Here is a 17,948-nt window from a genome sequence, read left to right on the forward strand (position 1 = left end):
TTGTTAATTGTTATGATCATTTTGTTGCCTAATAAATAAAATATAAAGGATGCAATAGACATGATATTACAGAAAAATTACAGAAAATTTAATATATCAAGAAGTTTTATATTATGCATAGTTATAGTATAATTATGTCATTTGAATCGTAATGATCGATCGTAGTTCTCGTTGGTTCTCGACTTCGATCGATCGAATCGCTTCGTGGGGTAGTTGAGTAGATTTCAGGATTTCAGTGTGTCTGCAATAAAGACCGTTATATAAAAAAAATTATTGTTTCTTTAATGTGTTATTTATTGTCTACGTTTCGATATAATTTAAGTCATTTTATATCGTCCCATTAGTTTGTTAGTATAAAGCGCAAAATGAGTGAGAACGCAGAAATTACAGGAGTAATATCGCCAGAAGATGCGGCCAAAGCGGAAAAATTTAAAGAAGAAGCAAATGAATATTTTAAAAGTGCGTTTACAAACTTTCCTTATAAATTTGATCTTGCTATTTATTTTGTGTTTAGATGCCAAGCTAAGCAAAAGTTCATGATTAACATTAGAATAATGTAATTTAGTCACGTGTACGTTGAAAACTAACCCAACTTCCGTAACGTAAATTATCATTAAATTATCAAGTGTAAACCTAATCATTAGAAGTTTTGAAATTCAAAACAATCAGGTTGCTTGTTATATCGCTGCTACAAGTTTATTCTAAATAATCATGTTCATTTGTAATGTTTGTCACTTTAATTATGACATTTCATATAACATGTTTTATTTGATGTGTCAAATTTGTAATAATTTCATTTTGACAACATAAAAGTGTTAATTTTTAGAGTACTTCCATTATAGCAAAATAAAAAGTAATCCGTTATCCTTCTGGTGTATATGTTGAGAACAAACAAAACATTAATTATAATTTTTTCGCTATTATCTATCGTATATTTCATTATTTTCTTTTTAGATCAAGACTATGACAAAGCTATAGAATTCTATACTAAAGCTATAGAAGTAAATCCTACAGTGGCAGTTTATTATGGAAATAGAAGTTTTGCTTATCTAAAAACAGAATGTTTTGGATATGCACTTACAGATGCATCAAAAGCTATTGATTTAGATAAAAATTACGTGAAGGGATATTATCGTAGAGCTGCAGCTCATATGTCACTTGGCAAGTTCAAACTAGCTCTTAAGGATTATAAAACTGTTACTAAAGCAAGACCAAATGATAAAGATGCAAAGATTAAATACACAGAATGTTCTAAAACATTAAAAATGTTAGCCTTCGAAAAAGCAATCTCAGTGGAAGAAAATAAAAAGAATATAGCAGATATGATTAATTTAGAAGCAATGGGTAAATTATATTTAATATTTATTTAATGAGTTTAAATATGCTTAAAAAAAGTTCTGGTGTGATTGTTTTTATTTTACAGCTATCGAAGATGAATATACCGGGCCTAAACTTGAAGATGAAAAAGTTACGTTGCAATTTATGCAAGATTTATTAGTATGGTATAAAAAACAAAATAAATTACACCGTAAATATGCTTATAAAATTCTTTTAGATATAAAAGCATGGTTTATGGCACAACCAAGCTTAGTTGATGTTACAATTCCTGAAGATAGTAAATTTACTATCTGTGGAGATATACATGGACAATTCTATGATTTACTTAATATATTTGAATTAAATGGATTACCATCAGAAACTAATCCATATGTATCTTTTATAATAGTAAATAAGTTATACCTATTACTACATTTCATATTTATTAATTTAATGATTAAATATACTATAATTAAATATATTACTAATGCAAGTACAATAGTATCATATATTTCTTAATAGTTATATAGTTATTCAATGGCGATTTTGTAGATAGAGGCTCCTTCTCTGTAGAATGTATATTTACCCTATTTGGATTTAAATTATTATATCCAAACCACTTTTTTATGTCTAGAGGTATACTCTTACCAATCTATTTATATCATTAACGTGTTGTACATATTCATAGTAAAATACAATATTTAGGTAACCATGAATCTGCTACAATGAATCAAATGTATGGATTTGATGGTGAGGTTAAAACAAAATATTCTGCTCAAATGGCTGAGTTATTTACAGAGGTTTACAATTGGCTCCCTCTTGCCCATTGTCTTAATAATAGAATACTTGTAAGTTGATATTGTTACGTACAAGAGAGATGTTGAATTTAATATAGTAGGTAACCAAGAAAGTTTGTGTTGTTTGTGTTGGATTAAAATCAATAACAATCAATAAAGAAACGAAGCGGACTTTCCTGGTTTCCTGATAGTTATGCAATGGTGTATATATAAATTATGTGTTTATGGGGTTTGTAGGTAATGCATGGTGGTCTATTTTCAAGAGACGACGTTACGTTAAAAGAAATTCGAGAAATTGATAGGAATAGACAACCACCAGAAGAAGGGCTAATGTGCGAATTATTATGGTCAGATCCACAACCACAAGCTGGAAGAGCACCCAGTAAAAGAGGAGTTGGTGTACAGTTTGGCCCTGATGTTACACAAAATTTCCTTGCCATGAACAATCTTGATTACATTATAAGAAGTCACGAAGTGAAAAATGATGGATATGAAGTTGGTCACTTTGGAAAATGTATTACTGTATTTTCTGCTCCAAATTATTGGTACATAAACGTGTATTATTAGTTTAAAAATAATTATTCTTTATAAAATGAACGATTTTTAACACAGTCATATTGTATATTAATTTTATTTTTTATTCTTAGTGATACTATGGGTAACAGGGGCGCTTTTATCACACTTAATGGTAAAGATATGGAACCCCATTTCACATCATACGAGGCAGTGGTATGTTACAAACTAATTAGTAAGTTTTATAATTTTTAAATTGTACTACATAAGGATGTACTTTTGTTTTAGGCTCATCCAAATATAAGGCCAATGGCATATGCTAATTCTCTACTAAAATTCATGTGCTAGTGGAACACCCTAGGTACTATTGATAAATAAATAAATAACAATAACTGAATACGAGTAGCCCAATCAAAGTGTGCGTAATATATTTGATACCGAAATGGAGAAGGTGAGAAACACTTAGGCTTCTCCAAAACAATAAAGTACTGTATTCTTTTTAGGAACATGAAAATCTTCTGTATCATAATAACTGCAATGAAGATGTAATATTGATGGGTACAAAAATGAAAAAAGTTTGCTTGTTTTGAGAACATGCAAACAGACATATATCAAATTTCCTTGTCTATGATAAGACTAATGCCTCATTAGCAATTTATGTTTCATTGTAACGAAATGACGCAAAGAAGAAAAGAAACGTTTCTATTTTGTACCCTCAATTGAACCACCTTATTCACTAAAGATTTTAATGTTCACGCACAAGCTGAGTAAATGATCTCAAAGATCTCAACAGATTAACTTATATTCTAATATTTGCAGAAGGTGCTGAACATATAATGAACACACCTGTTATTCTTTTAATTTATTCTTTAATGAATAATGGTGGTTTTTACGAAACGATAATTATTACGAAAATATCTAATACATATGCAATTTAGCATGACTATGTAGTACAATTTTCCAGCCAGTCACTATTTGTCACGTTATTTGTGATAACTACTTTTTTACAAATTTAACGTGATTGGAAGGATTTCTTTAATCTAACATTTTGTTTTTTTGTTAATAATAAACGATGTTTATAATGTATTTAAAATTTATATTGTTTTTCTTTAAAAAAAGGAAACTTGTGTACCTTGTGAAATGAGCGGAAAAATTTCTCCTGGTAAATTATCTCGATTTTGACGATTCACAGTTATAATTTTACATCTTTTATCTGCATGAAGTTTTTGGAACAATGATAAATGTCGTTGCGGTACTTTATGCATTTGAGGTATCGTCGCAATTACAAAAGGTATTTTTGAAGTTCCAAAAAATAACTTCACTATTTTATCATGAAATCTTTGACTAAACAATTCCATTTTTCCAATTTCATCTATGATTAATATGTCCTAAGGAAATCGAAAATTAATGAATTGATTACAATTATAAGTATGTATAAAATATATAAACTATTTTGCTTACTGCATTTGAATCAAAGACAGGCAATGCTGTTGCTTCAAAATCATTAAGAAACACATGATAATTCCCCACTTTATATTTAGAGTGCTGCGACTGGTTTATCACATTTCTGTTTACAAGTAGTATTGTCTCAGTCAAAAAGGAAATTAAACTTTATATATATAAGAAATTAATACCAACTCGATTCGTGCCAATGTTGATTTTTCGTCACGTTTTTTCATTAGCACAACATCAAATCCAATCCTGCTACCACTTTGACCTCGAACTTCTTCAGTATAAAATCCATCAAACTTATAACTTTGTTCCTCCATCATCGAAGCTAACTTTTTACATAACGTAGTTTTTCCTATACCTATGACAGTTCTTATTTTATTCAAAACCATTATAAACTATTTTTATTTACAATAAACGATTAGAAGATTAACTAATAAATTTTAAAAAATACAACAAATACATTACTTATTATTATAAAATTACACATGTTATATGACGGTGATTTAAATAAATAAGAAATGTAAATAATTAAAAGAAAAAATATTAAATATTTTGAACATTGAGGATATGTAAAAGTTACTAGTAGTGAGCGATTTTTTGAACACCATGTAATTTTTGAAAATCGCGGACTTACCAGGAGGGCCAGTGAGAAGTACGCGTGAGACACGCAATGCGGCGCCGGTATCCATGCTTCTTGTTTTTCTAGAAGTGTTTAAGTAACAGTTGTGAGTGACACTTGCATATAAACGTAAGAAGATAGTAGGTAATCGAAATAAGAAGAAAAAATATTTTTATTTAATGGGGCTATTTAGTTAAAGATATATGTATCGATGATATGGATAAGAGATCGAAAGGGGAAGATTGATAATATTAGCCACAACGTGGAGTCGCTGAATAGCGATCAGCTGATTGTGCTCGAGTAAGACAATCTGTTCGGGTGGGTTGAAACGCCTTTGTATATGTGGGTACCTACTACCTACATATGTACTTTGGTTGCGTTCAGAAGTGCGTTGGTGCGTGAGACGCACCTCGTGTAGCTTATGTTTGTGTGAGTTTGTGAGGTGTATACTCGCGACACGTCTGTCACAGAATAAATATAAGATCGGCCACGACGAAACTTATAATAGTTACAACCTATAATAATCTCGTAGATTTGATTGCGCCACGAATTTCCCTATTCTATAGGTCTCCCCGGTTTACTAAGTACGCGAAACAGTCTTAGAATCTTTGAGGTGCACTAAGGGTACTTAATCGACGAAGAGAATACGGGCGTTAGTTACAGGATACATGGAAGAAAGGGACGAAGGGTGAAGACGACGGTTCTATCCGTTTTCGTATACGTATCAGTATATGCAAAGAAATGGCTCGTCCTTCCAATTATAATCCGCTCTCGTATTTCGTCGCAAGACAAACCGACGACAAAGTCGACTACTGCAAACGCCTCGTTAATGCAAGGTTTGAAAGCTCCGAAAATCTGTTTAGGAAAGATCTACTATCGCATTATGGATGCGTCAATGCAATTGAATTTTCGAATCAAGGAGATCTATTGGTTTCCGGTAAGAAGTTAACAAATACGTTTGCTTTATTTCGTTCTTACACGGCCTATGCCCGTCGATTTAGAAAATTAAATTTCGACGGAAAATTGGAGCCTTTTGATATTTTTAAGTAATTACATGATCGTGCAAAACATGTGTTACTTCCTGGATATGTTTTTGTAATGTATTAAATTGATTATTGAAATGAAAATATATTTATTGTTTAAAATTATTTTATCATTAATTTAACAGGTGGTGATGACAGAAGAGTTTTATTATGGAAAGTAGAGCAAGCAATACAAGATGTGGGCAAACCCGCAGTAATGAAAGCTCAACACATTAGTAATATTTTCTGTCTTGGTTACGATAATAGCAAATCAAAAATATTTTCTGCTGGAAATGACGATCAAGTTATTGTTCATGACTTACAAACGTATGAAGCTTCTTCCTTAAACACTTTTATATATAAGCATATAGAACTAAACAATTATTTATTTCTTGATATAGGGGAGATGTTGTAAATTTCTTCCTCCATGAGAAACCTGTTTATGGTCTGTCAGTACATCCGCATAATGACAATGTATTTGCAAGCGCCTGCGATGATGGGAGAGTTTTAATTTATGACATACGAGGATCCAGTGCTATGGAAACATTTTGTTTGGCACGGTACAAAACTGCTTTTCACTCTGTAATGTTTAATCCTGTTGAGCCGAGAATGCTTGCAACCGCCAATGCTAAAGAAGGAGTTAGCATGTGGGATGTAAGAAAACCTTTGAAGTAAGTAAAAAATTCAAATAAAATCATATGAAAATGTTTCGTCAAAATAATAACTATAATAATATTTACAGACCTATATTACGTTATGGAAATGAAAGTTCAGCTCAGAGTTGTATGAATGTTAGATTTAATGCAGCAGGTAATAGATTGCTAGCTTTGAGAAGAAGATTACCTCCTGTACTTTATGATGTAGACTCTTCTACTCATTTATGTCAGTTTGATCATCCTGGATACTATAACAGTTGCACCATGAAATCATGTTGTTTTGCTGGAGATAATGATGAGTATGTCCTTTCTGGTAAGTAATACTGCAATAATCATAAATCTTTTTATATACTTCTTCTGCTAGTATTTACATACATTTCAACTTATAATTTTAAGGTTCTGACGATTTTAATCTATATATGTGGAAAATTCCTTCTGAGGATGTAAAATGGGTAAATTTTGCACACATGGTATTACGTGGGCACAGGTCTATTGTTAATCAAGTACGATACAATCAAGCTAGTTGTATTTTTGCTTCATCTGGAGTTGAGAAACTCATTAAGATTTGGAGTCCATTTCCTCTTGGAAGCAATTGCTTAGGTGGATTAAAGGTAATTTATGGAATAATTTTATTATACATGTTGATAGCATATATCATTGTTTCTATATTTATATTTTAGAGGGATGATGGAAGACAAGAGAGGCAAAGGAGAGTATTTACACATGATGAATATATTGGGCTAGTATTACGTAGTGGACAATTTATGACACATGATTATAGCCATCAATCAACCAGAGAAGATCCTAGAATGATGGCATTTTTTGATTCACTGGTACAACGTGAGGTTGAAGGTTGGAGTTCTGAAGATATGTCAACAGCACCTCAAACCCCTAGTGATTCTGAAAGTAATCTTATAACTGGGCGAGTTTATAGTGCAACAGATTCTGATGGTAAATCTTTTTTTCAAATTTTTACATTGAAGTACTAAACAAAAATAATTTTGAGTGAAATATTAATTTATTTTCTTGTAGACTCTACAGCATTTGACCGTCAATTGATGTCAAGTATTTTGGGGCCAGCGATAACACTGGCATCCCGTGGATCCTGTGGAGGTGGAGTAGCCCCTGAAAGACCATTAGAGTCCCCGAATCGTATAACACGACTTATAGCATATCGTAGAGAAAAACTAATGAAACTTGCAGCTGTAGATTGTGATGCACCAGCAAATAATGCCTCAGCTGCTGCATCAGAACCATCTGCCTCAGGTTCTGCCAGTGATGGTGACAATGCACAAGTTAAGTGTAAATCTAAATCAAAAGTAAAATTTCTTAAGAGGAAACATAGTAAAATTACTGAGATAAGAAGGGCCGGAATAAAGTGTGCAGTGTTACAAATTAATAGTGACTCTGATAGTGATGAACAACCTGTTGACACAACTCAGCCTAGTACCAGTTCTGGCGTAGTTTCTAGAAGATCACGATATGTTGTGCATATTGAGAGGGAAGCAAAACACTCAAATTACAGCAGTAGCAGTTCAGAGGATAACGACATTTCTGGTAAACGTAAGCATTCGAAAACTGATTCTGATACTTCCACAAAAGTACACAGAAGGAAACACAAAAAATGTAAAAGTAACTCAAAAAGTGACAGTACCAAAAATAAGAGCAAACGGCAAAAAATTGATTATGATACAAAGAAGAAGAAATCAGGCAGAGATTGGAAGCTTTATTTAAATGATGTTAGTAATGCAATAAAAATCCAGAAAGATGGTCCATCAGTGCCAGTGAACAAATCAAGCAAAGTTCCTTCAACTCCTGACAGTGGTATCACATCAGGAGTATCTACAAGTGAAAAAAATGGTGAACAAGCACAGAAAGATCAAAATGATGCAGAAAGCTCAGATCATGAGCAGAAACTAAAAAATCTAGAATATTTTAGAAAGAAGGTGAATGTAGTAAGAAGGAGCTATCGTATTCGATCTAAGCCTTTATCCCAAACTATTTCAACTACAACTGATTCTTCCGATTAAGCTCCTATTACCTTCAACATTTTAATCCCTTTCCTTTTGTACATAATCAATCTGTGATTCCTTGAAGTATATTTTTATAATACTAAGTTCGTTCGCACGCGAATATGACCGATTTTTTCTATCTTCTTTTAGACTTTATTATTTTTCCGTTATCTTCATATGTATGCTATATTTTATTGGAATCTCTTATCATACAAGACTGTCCCAGAAAAATAAATCTTCTTTCGCCATATTTAAAACAATTTTCATTGTCATCTAATCACAATATTTTATAATTGGTACAAAGGATTATACGAATTTAGTAGTCTAAAATGTTTGAAATTATTAATAACTGATGTCTCAGTTGTTTAGAAAATTTGATTTATTATTATAATATAAACATGTTTGGATATGACCATTAAATCATATATAATCGAAACTCCAGCAAAACACCGCCGAGAATTATAGGTAAATTGATGCTACATTAGCTATAATAAGCGATCCAGCTAATGTGTACTGTTGACATGGTTTGTAAGTGTGATGGAAAATAATAAAACAATAAATTGATATACATTTTTTTCTTATATGTTTAGCTTTGAAAACAAGTTAAGGATATTGCATTATTTAATCCTGCATTTATACGTCTTTATTAACTTATAATAAATAAAGGAAAGAATGACCTAAATTTATGCATTAATTTATTGTCCAATAAATTTATGTAGTTCTGCTTTATTTAATATCAGAACACGATTTTCCTTTTAATTTTGATAGAAAGCATAAGTATACGAAACAAATATGACTAATTCCTTTATGATGTCATTGTGGTTTCTAGATATAAAGTACTTCCTTCCTGCGGGTACAAAACCTTAATTCTTTCAGTTTTAGAAATAATGTTCCCTGGTCTTTCATTTTACTAACATCAGTTATTCAGAATGTTATATTTAACTTTATCAACTAAGATTTATATATGGTTTTATATTTTTACATTTATAATTTTACAGTATAGTATACTAGCATATAATTTAGACATTGATAATGCCAAAATATTTAATATTCCCAAAAATTTTATTTACCAACGGGGAAGTTATTTTGGATTTTCCGTTGCCCTTTATACAGATGGCCTAGATTCTGTACTACTTGTAGGTGCTCCCAGAGCAAATACAAGCATAATACAAAATGTAATTGAACCAGGTACTATATTTCAATGTCCAATTAATGAAACATGTAAGGAATGGATTATTGATAGAAGTGGAAATTATAAAGAGAAGGAGTATTCAACAATTAATCAAATTGAGGATAATGCATGGATTGGTGCAACAATTGCTATAGAAAATAAGACTAATCCTACAATTGTGGTATGTTGAAGTCTGTATTTCTTTTTTCATATATTTATCTTTAAAAATTTATAATTACTTAATTAAACTTGTAAATAGGTTTGCGGCCCACGATTGAAGTATAACATTATAAATAAACGCCAATCTAATTGGTTTATGTACGGCATTTGTTATTTGTCATTAATTAACGGTATTAAGTCTTTCGAAAAAGAATCTAAAAGTAAAATTTTATCATTTGTGAGGCTTAGAGAAGCTATCGATACGAAAAGATATGTTTATAATTTTGGCATGAGTCAAGTTGGTTTTTCTATGCATATGACATCCAATGACCTAAAGTGGGATTTAATATTAGGTAGTCCTGGTGTATTTAATTGGAAAGGTATGCCTTTGTTAGTTACAAAATCAGTTGATGGTGAAATGCAAAATATAATTCCATCAATTAAAGATGAGGGAAGTATTCGTGCAAATAATTATTTTGGTATGTAACACACTTTCTTTTTACCACTAACTGAATATTTTCATAATATATATTTCATTATATATCAAATTACTATTATATATTATTTATTATTATTTTTAAATAAAACCATTTTTCTTATCATTCCATTATAATTATTAAAAGAAGTAAAAGTAGCAAATGCATGTAATTATCATAAAATTAAATGAAATTTTTATAATATTAATATTTGTATTTTCTATAAAAGATGTGTTTACAAAATAGTTGGCTTTATACTGATATTAACCACAATATATTAAACCTATAAATTAAGTGAAATAGTTTGTGTAAAATATTGTTGGTATATAAGATAGTAATTTATCATAATTTATTTAGGGTATGCAGTAACATCTGGTTATTTTAGAGAAGGAAAATTGTGGTTTGTTTCTGGTGCTCCAAAGGCTTCACTTATGTTTGGTGCTGTTGCTATATTTACCTTCTCTCATAACGATAATGCAAAATTAGAAATAAAAAAGATTTTGAATGGTGAGCAATATGGTGAATATTTTGGTGCTGCTTTATCATCATGTAATCTTAATGGTGACAATAGAGATGAATTAATTGTTGGAGCACCACATTGGTCAAAAAATATGGATGAAGGTCGCATATATGTCTTTACTGCTCTACATAATGTATGTTCATTTTGTAATATCGCTGAATTATTGCAGAAATAATACTCTGGCTTGAATATAGTAGTCTAAAATTCCTTTTAAAATCTGATTAAATAAGCCTTCAATTTATAAATTAGTATAGTATGTTAATATTTAACTTAATACACATACTGATCTCAAACATTGGCGGTAGGAAATTTTTGAAAAAAAATCATTTGAAGGAAAAATATCTGGAAGTAGATTTGGATCTACTATAACTTGTCTTGGTGATATTGATTATGATGGCTATGGTGATATTGCTGTTGGTGCACCATATGAAGAAGAAAGTGGTGCAATATATATCTTCAATGGCAATAGCAATGGATTACCTAAACATTATAGCCAAAGGATAGTTGGCAAACAATTTGGAAGGAATATCCGTGGATTTGGAATTTCAATTTCCGAACCTCGTGATATAAATGGTGATAAATATCCTGATATTGCAGTTGGAGCTTATTTATCTGAACAAGCAATTTTAATAAAATCAAAACCTGTTATAACAATAACTACAAAATTGTCTTACAATGACAAACAAAAATTATTGAGAAATTCTACATCTTTTCTAATTGATGTGTGTACATATTATGATGGAATAAATACTCCTAAATATCTTCGTAAGTATATAATTTAATTTTTATATACATATATAATGAAGTTATACATAATCTGGAATATCATATTTAATAAATGATGATAATAAATGATTTAGGAGTTGTTAAATCTTTGAAAATCGACCAAATATATAGAAGAGCTTATTATGGTACAGAAAGAAATAGTGATAACATTTATAAATTGTCTGATACTTTATATAAATCTAAGAACTTATGCAGTCAACTTAAAATATATTTAAAGGTAGAATTTTATACCAGTATCTTTTTAAAAAATATTTTTTTAAATTATATTTTATTTTTTAATTTTGTTAGAAAAATATCCAAAATATAATAAATCCAGTTGAAATATCTATCTCAACTAGTTTAGAAAAAGACTTAAATTTAAATGATAGTAAGATGAAAGTAAACTTTTTCTGTACAACCTGTGTAGCTGTAAATAAATTGTTTTCTAAAACTGAAGATTTAATAAAATTACCATTTGCTGTTGATTGTGGTGACGACAATATTTGTACATCAGATGTAAAGATATCACTTTCAACAAATTTAAATTCTAATAACAAATATGTTGTTGGATCAACATTCACTACCAAGCTTAAAATAGATGCTCTTAATTATGGTGAACCTGCTTATCAAGCTAAAATATATGTATATATACCAAAAATATTATCATTAGCAAGTATGCCGGCTTCATGCATGGAAAGTTTTTATACAAATAATACTTTAGAAGCAATTTGTGATCTTGGAAATCCACTTAGAAAAAATGTAAGTGTAATCTGTTAAGTATCAAGACTTTTTCAATAAAGTAACATAATTAATCATTTCTATTAGAAAACATTAATATTAGATTTGGATATGAGTAAAATTCGGTTTGATGTTGATCACGTGGATCTATGGACCAATTTTAACACACAAAGTGAACAGAAAGATCCATTCAATAATAAACATGTTTTAACTATATATTTTGATGTTGATGTTGACATAGTGATTGCAGGGTTAGTATCGCTAGATTTATTTATTGTTATTATTAGTTATACTTCATACTCTCTATAACTTTATCATTATCATTTACTAACTACAATTCTTTTTTATTAGGAAAGCGCAAGATAATTTATATTCATATTCTACTGACAATGAGGATGAAAAATTAAACAATATTCGATTTCAACATATTTATGAAATTCAAAAATTTGGAGATAGTCCAATTGATGAAGTTATACTAACAATTAATATCCCAATATATTGGAAACATTCGACTGGAGATATACAGATTATCAATATAAACGAAACAATTAGTTATCTGGATGGTCAACCATTTTACTGCACACACTTAAATTCTACACTTTCAACTGCTTTAACTAATATATCTGAAATTTACTTTGCAAATACTGAACTGTATACACAAAAAGGATTTATGATGAATACCAATTTTTCTATAAATTCTCCACCAGAAAACAGGTCAATTTATATCAATTGTACAAATGCTAATGTCAAATGTACATATATTAAATGTGAGCTTGGTCCCTTTCTAAGTTCTTCATCTGTTGCAAAACTTTCACTCATATTGGACTTTTACTTATCTGATTTTAAAAGTACGATTTTTCTTGATATGTTAGTGTATCTTTAACTTCCAAGATATGTTGAACAATTTTACCGTTTCTTTTTAATATTTATTGCAGCAAAAATGATGGAAGAGAAAGACATAATATTTTTCTTGTCTAGCGGACACGTTAATATTTTAGAATCAAATTATGTTATGAAAAAAATTAGAAACAAGTCTGATGATACTATTATTGCTACAATGTTCTTAGGTTCACCAGTAACTCAACATATTGCAATGTGGATTATAACTTTGTCAATTGTCTTAGGAATTGTATTGTTAATACTGTTAATTTTAGCACTACTTAAAATTGGATTCTTTAATCGAAGTAGGAAAAAAGAACTTGAAGCATTAAAATCAGAAACAGATGTAAGTTTTTTAAAACATTTTTCATTATATTATACATAGATATTACATTTAATGTATTTGTTACATTACAGAAGAGACATGGGAATACATTGGAAACATGTTCATGAACAGAAATTTTTCAGAAAGAATAAATTTATTAATATATAACTTTTATATTTTGTATACATATATATATATGTATATATATATGACTTTTATTCTTTGCATAATTAAGAAAAGAAAATAAATAACAACAACTTACATTTTGTTATCGCATTTGAGTACTATTAGTATCTTTATAAAAATATAATAAATCTTAGAAAATATCAACTTGATTATAAATTTTCAACTACAAAGCTTAAAAGGATTGTATTATAAATATTGTTTCATTTTGTTTATAATCTTTACTTATGTTATGTAACATTCTGTGAAAATAATTCGAGCAAATTTATCATAAATAAATAATCTATATACAAAAATATTAATCTTTTTATATATAGCATGAGATTCGAGCAGCTTGTATTATAGTTGTTGTGCTTTTTATTGAAATATCCCGTGCCAAAAAAATATATAAATATATATATAATAGCTGCCTTTCATGTTAAATATCTTTAATACACAATCACATTGTGCACATATTTGCATATATCAATAACAGAGCATAAAATTTTCATTATTCATAACTTTTTATATGAATTTTTATCTCAACTTACATTAGTCATCCAAACCTAAGCCTTTTGAAATTTCATCTGCTGTTAATTTATTTCCGGAAACAGGACTATCAGAAGATATAGGAGGTTGTACAGGCGGTGCAGAATTTGGTGTATAAGCTGGTGGAGGAGTTGGACAAGTTTCTTCGTGAGATTTCTGTATGTACAATCATAATTATGTAATCAGATTATAAAATTTACATATTCACAATTTTTAGAATATCATGGTTTATACTTACATCTTTATCGTGTTTAGTAAGACCTCCTAAAGCAGAACTAAGAAAGGCTGATCCTATTCCAGATAAAAGATCTGAATTTGATGATTGATTAGAATATCCACCAGAAGGTTGGTAATTTCCGTAACCTCCTGAAGGTTGGTAATTTGGTTGTTGATTTCCACCACCTCCAAGAACACCACCAAGAATAGATCCTAAGGCTCCTGTCAATGGATTACTTGGTTGACTTGGAGGAGGTGGTGGTGCTGCATTATGCCCACTATTACCACCTTAGATATACAAAAATTTAATGTATTAAAATTTACTTATGAAGCATATAAAAATTTTACTTCAAATGCAAAATTATCTGTATTGTGTGTTTATCATGATTCACTATAACCTTTAACATAAATATAGCTTATAATAGATGACATCATCTATGTCATCACCTAACATTCCAACACTCAATCATACAATTATGAACAAATCACTATATTAATATCTTCAGTTTGAAAGATTAAGAAAAGTATTATTTCATAACTTGTTCATGTTTTAAGCATAAAATGTATCTATATCGTACCTAATGCTCCAAGAATAGAGTCTAATACACCACCACCACCACTTGATTGTTGGATGTTGGTAGGGTAGCCTTGTTGTGCTTGTGAGTTACTTAAAGCATTGGTCACTAAACTGCTTGCTAAAGCTGCACCCAAAGAACCAAGATTTCCCAAACCACCTTCACTTTCTGTTTTTGATTTAGAAGCATCAGATTTTTCCTGATCATCTTGAACTTCTTTTTTTTTCTAAAAAATTATAAACATAGCATGCATATAACATATGTTATTATTCTTAGTATCTTATACAGATATTATTGTATGCTATTATTTCCAAAAGACTTGTAATTATTAAATTTATATACACTCATAGCGTGTGCAGCAGCTGCTATGCCTCCTGCTGCAACTAGTCCCCCTATTGCTAATCCAACTTTATCCAAACAACCACTAAATGCTTCTTCTTCTTCAGGCTTCTCATATCCAGGCTGATATCCATATGCTCTTGGTGGATTATAACCAGGTCCTCCATATACACCGGGAGGAGGTCCATACCCAGGAGCTGGAGGTGGTGGACCATATCCACCTTGTGGTGTTTGTGGACCTATTGTAGGATATAATCCTCCAGGTGCTAAAAAATGACATAGAATTTATTATGCAATTATTTAGCAACAGAAAAAGAATATAAAATGCTTAATTACGTGGTGGCCCAAAATTAGCAGTAGGTACATCTGGCGTGGGAACAGCTCGAGGAGAACGAGGTGGATCAATTGGAACGGTCTCATATGTGATAGATTGTACTTCTACATCTCCATCAATAACCAAATGTGTTACTTTCTCATATGGTAGCCTATGAACAAATTCTGCAAAATGTCTGCCATTTATGGCAATCTTATAACATGGAAAATCACACAGAAGGAACATCTCAAATTCTTGGCCAGGTTGTATCCACATGGGGCCATCATTTTCCTCTGGGCCCCAAGTCATTGATACTATATGATTTCTAGTAATAAATCCTTCTGCGAAACGTGGTGAAACATGAATGGCAATATCATCTCTTGGATTTAATGTAGGTCCCAATTGATAATTTACAGCAAAACGTACAGCACTAGGAGGAACTTTGCCTCGAATTTTTACCATTTTTCCAGGTATTAAACCACCTTCAACAGCTCCCACATAAGGAATTGGCTATTAAAATATAAAGGTATTTATTATTTAAACGTAAAACTTTACAATTCTGAAATTAAATTGTACTGCATTTAAAAAAATCAAAAATGCATTACATATCATTGTATAAATTGTTCATTAATACTTTATCCATCTTTTTAAATTGGAACTATTATAGATTTTTTGATCTCTTTTAACTTATACAATATTATTCTCATATACTTGTACAGTACTTGTTAATAATCTAACGAATTAACAAATATAGTTGGATAAGTGTTTGGATAAACTATGTTTCATTGAGATCATATCAGCAGTGCAGATGCTATGTATATATATATGCGTATATCCTTCCTGGATCGATGACAATCAACTTTGCCAAATGAAATAACTTTTTAATCGATGTAAATAATACTTACAGGATCCAAAACTGGCTCAAATGACATCTTTATTATTTAATTATATTTCGCAAGTTCGGATAGAAGTTTATAATTCAATGCACTATTTTAAAATAGCGAACACTGCGTACACGAAGAAATCTTGTGAGTTGTCTGTCGTGTCTTCTTTTTAAAACATTTCTATTTAAAGTGGTGACGTTTCCAGCTTAAACTGTGCAATGCGGCACAAACTATACTTATATGATACATAGTTTCTTTGGCGCATGCATTCTCAAATTCTTTACAGTTACTGTAGTGACGTACAGTTCGTATGGTAGTGCCGTAATATAGAAAAGCCGCGAATTCAAACTTATCTCGTGCAGAAATAGAACAAACCAATCAAATTTCTTTATACTTTATTTAAACCAGAAACACGTGGAACCAATTATAAGAAAGAAATGACATGATGTAACACATTCACAATATAACCAATAAGTTATATATTTTTTATAACTCTTATTAGACGATTACAAATACATTTCAATATAGATAATGGCTAGAATGCAAATTTTTCTGCATTTATGGAAAATTTAAAAATACAAAAACGTGCAAAATGCATATTATAAGCGAAAGTACATAATTTATGTAACGTATAATATTCACTGAATTATTTAACGTGTGAAATAAATCGCTGCAACAAAACATCCGCAATAATATCCTAATAATAATTTAAAATAGTCAAAAATAGAAATTAGTCTTAAAGTACATATAAACAATTTTTAATAATTTATTCTACCTACATATATTCATTATTAGTGCTTTGCACGAATTGAGTTAATAACTGTGAGGTTATTAACCCTCTTTATTTAATCGAAGATTATAAAATAAGTTCGTCAAGATACAGAAATGTCATAAATTACAAATTTCAATTCTGAGTATCTTTTATATATTAGGCTATAAACATTGTATGAAACATTTCCACTTTTATGGAGGGCGGCACGCTATAAACTGTCTCCATTGAAATTATTGCTTAAAGGTTGCGCAATTAATTATTAGAATAGTTACACGCGGACACACGCACGTATTATCGCCTACGTTCATTTTCGTCCACGCATTGTTTAACACTACAGGAAACTAAATAAACCGTCCATTGAGATATAACAGGTTCAGTGAGAGAGAGAGTTTTTGCGTAGAAAAAGTAAACAGTTAAACGGGAGCAAGTTAATAGTGAACAGATCCGCTGTATCAATGTAAATCAATAAAATCGATGATGAAACACGGTAAAATTCTATGCATAGGTTACTACTTAACCTTAGACCGTCATAAAATTTCAAAGGAACGAAATTTACGCTTATTTTACAATTTCTTATAACTGTAATAATTATTTCAAATTATTTTATTTGTTTTTAATACAAGATACAATTACTGTCCTGATGTTATTTCTTAAATAAAAATATCAAAGTAATTGAAACGATCGACTACTGTTTTAAATTGCTATTCTTCATTTTTA

General features: G+C 30.0%; 5 protein-coding genes across 6 annotated transcripts; 3 read left to right on the top strand and 2 right to left on the bottom strand.

The window, feature by feature from the left end:
• Nucleotides 1–194: 194 nt before the first annotated feature.
• On the top strand, nt 195–3,720 carry PpD3 (protein phosphatase D3). 2 transcript variants are annotated; one of them, XR_011175711.1, is made up of 9 exons: nt 195–459; nt 955–1,344; nt 1,424–1,710; nt 1,848–1,953; nt 2,023–2,165; nt 2,352–2,659; nt 2,762–2,843; nt 2,916–3,045; nt 3,131–3,720. XR_011175711.1 is itself a non-coding variant. In XM_069130977.1 (8 exons), exons 1-8 carry the CDS (start codon nt 366–368, stop codon nt 2,973–2,975), a joined length of 1,470 nt encoding a protein of 489 aa, XP_068987078.1. In that variant the 5' UTR covers nt 195–365; the 3' UTR covers nt 2,976–3,720. The 2 variants fall into 2 exon arrangements, 1 of the variants encoding a protein (XP_068987078.1); XM_069130977.1 differs by having other exon boundaries at nt 2,916–3,720.
• LOC138188839 (cancer-related nucleoside-triphosphatase homolog) lies at nt 2,023–5,179 on the bottom strand. The gene is made up of 5 exons (XM_069130979.1): nt 5,060–5,179; nt 4,714–4,781; nt 4,266–4,437; nt 4,089–4,194; nt 2,023–4,015 (listed from the first exon to the last, which is right to left on the bottom strand). Exons 2-5 carry the CDS (start codon nt 4,766–4,768, stop codon nt 3,737–3,739), a joined length of 612 nt encoding a protein of 203 aa, XP_068987080.1. The 5' UTR covers nt 4,769–4,781; nt 5,060–5,179; the 3' UTR covers nt 2,023–3,736.
• Nucleotides 4,821–8,596, top strand: LOC138188836 (DDB1- and CUL4-associated factor 5). Its single transcript, XM_069130975.1, has 8 exons — nt 4,821–5,127; nt 5,265–5,635; nt 5,867–6,047; nt 6,122–6,391; nt 6,463–6,689; nt 6,773–6,987; nt 7,057–7,327; nt 7,409–8,596. Exons 2-8 carry the CDS (start codon nt 5,440–5,442, stop codon nt 8,404–8,406), a joined length of 2,358 nt encoding a protein of 785 aa, XP_068987076.1. The 5' UTR covers nt 4,821–5,127; nt 5,265–5,439; the 3' UTR covers nt 8,407–8,596.
• Nucleotides 8,597–9,071: 475 nt separating this feature from the next.
• Nucleotides 9,072–13,629, top strand: LOC138188835 (integrin alpha-4). The gene is made up of 10 exons (XM_069130974.1): nt 9,072–9,740; nt 9,819–10,197; nt 10,552–10,847; nt 11,020–11,479; nt 11,575–11,717; nt 11,789–12,238; nt 12,305–12,468; nt 12,569–13,065; nt 13,153–13,442; nt 13,514–13,629. Exons 1-10 carry the CDS (start codon nt 9,318–9,320, stop codon nt 13,547–13,549), a joined length of 3,138 nt encoding a protein of 1,045 aa, XP_068987075.1. The 5' UTR covers nt 9,072–9,317; the 3' UTR covers nt 13,550–13,629.
• Nucleotides 13,615–16,691, bottom strand: LOC138188838 (uncharacterized). The gene is made up of 6 exons (XM_069130978.1): nt 16,481–16,691; nt 15,599–16,085; nt 15,266–15,528; nt 14,927–15,149; nt 14,371–14,636; nt 13,615–14,288 (listed from the first exon to the last, which is right to left on the bottom strand). Exons 1-6 carry the CDS (start codon nt 16,505–16,507, stop codon nt 14,136–14,138), a joined length of 1,419 nt encoding a protein of 472 aa, XP_068987079.1. The 5' UTR covers nt 16,508–16,691; the 3' UTR covers nt 13,615–14,135.
• Nucleotides 16,692–17,948: the final 1,257 nt, after the last annotated feature.

This window comes from Bombus flavifrons, chromosome 17 (genome assembly GCF_040668555.2).
Source record: "Bombus flavifrons isolate JBK064 chromosome 17, iyBomFlav1_principal, whole genome shotgun sequence".
NCBI lineage: Eukaryota > Metazoa > Arthropoda > Insecta > Hymenoptera > Apidae > Bombus > Bombus flavifrons.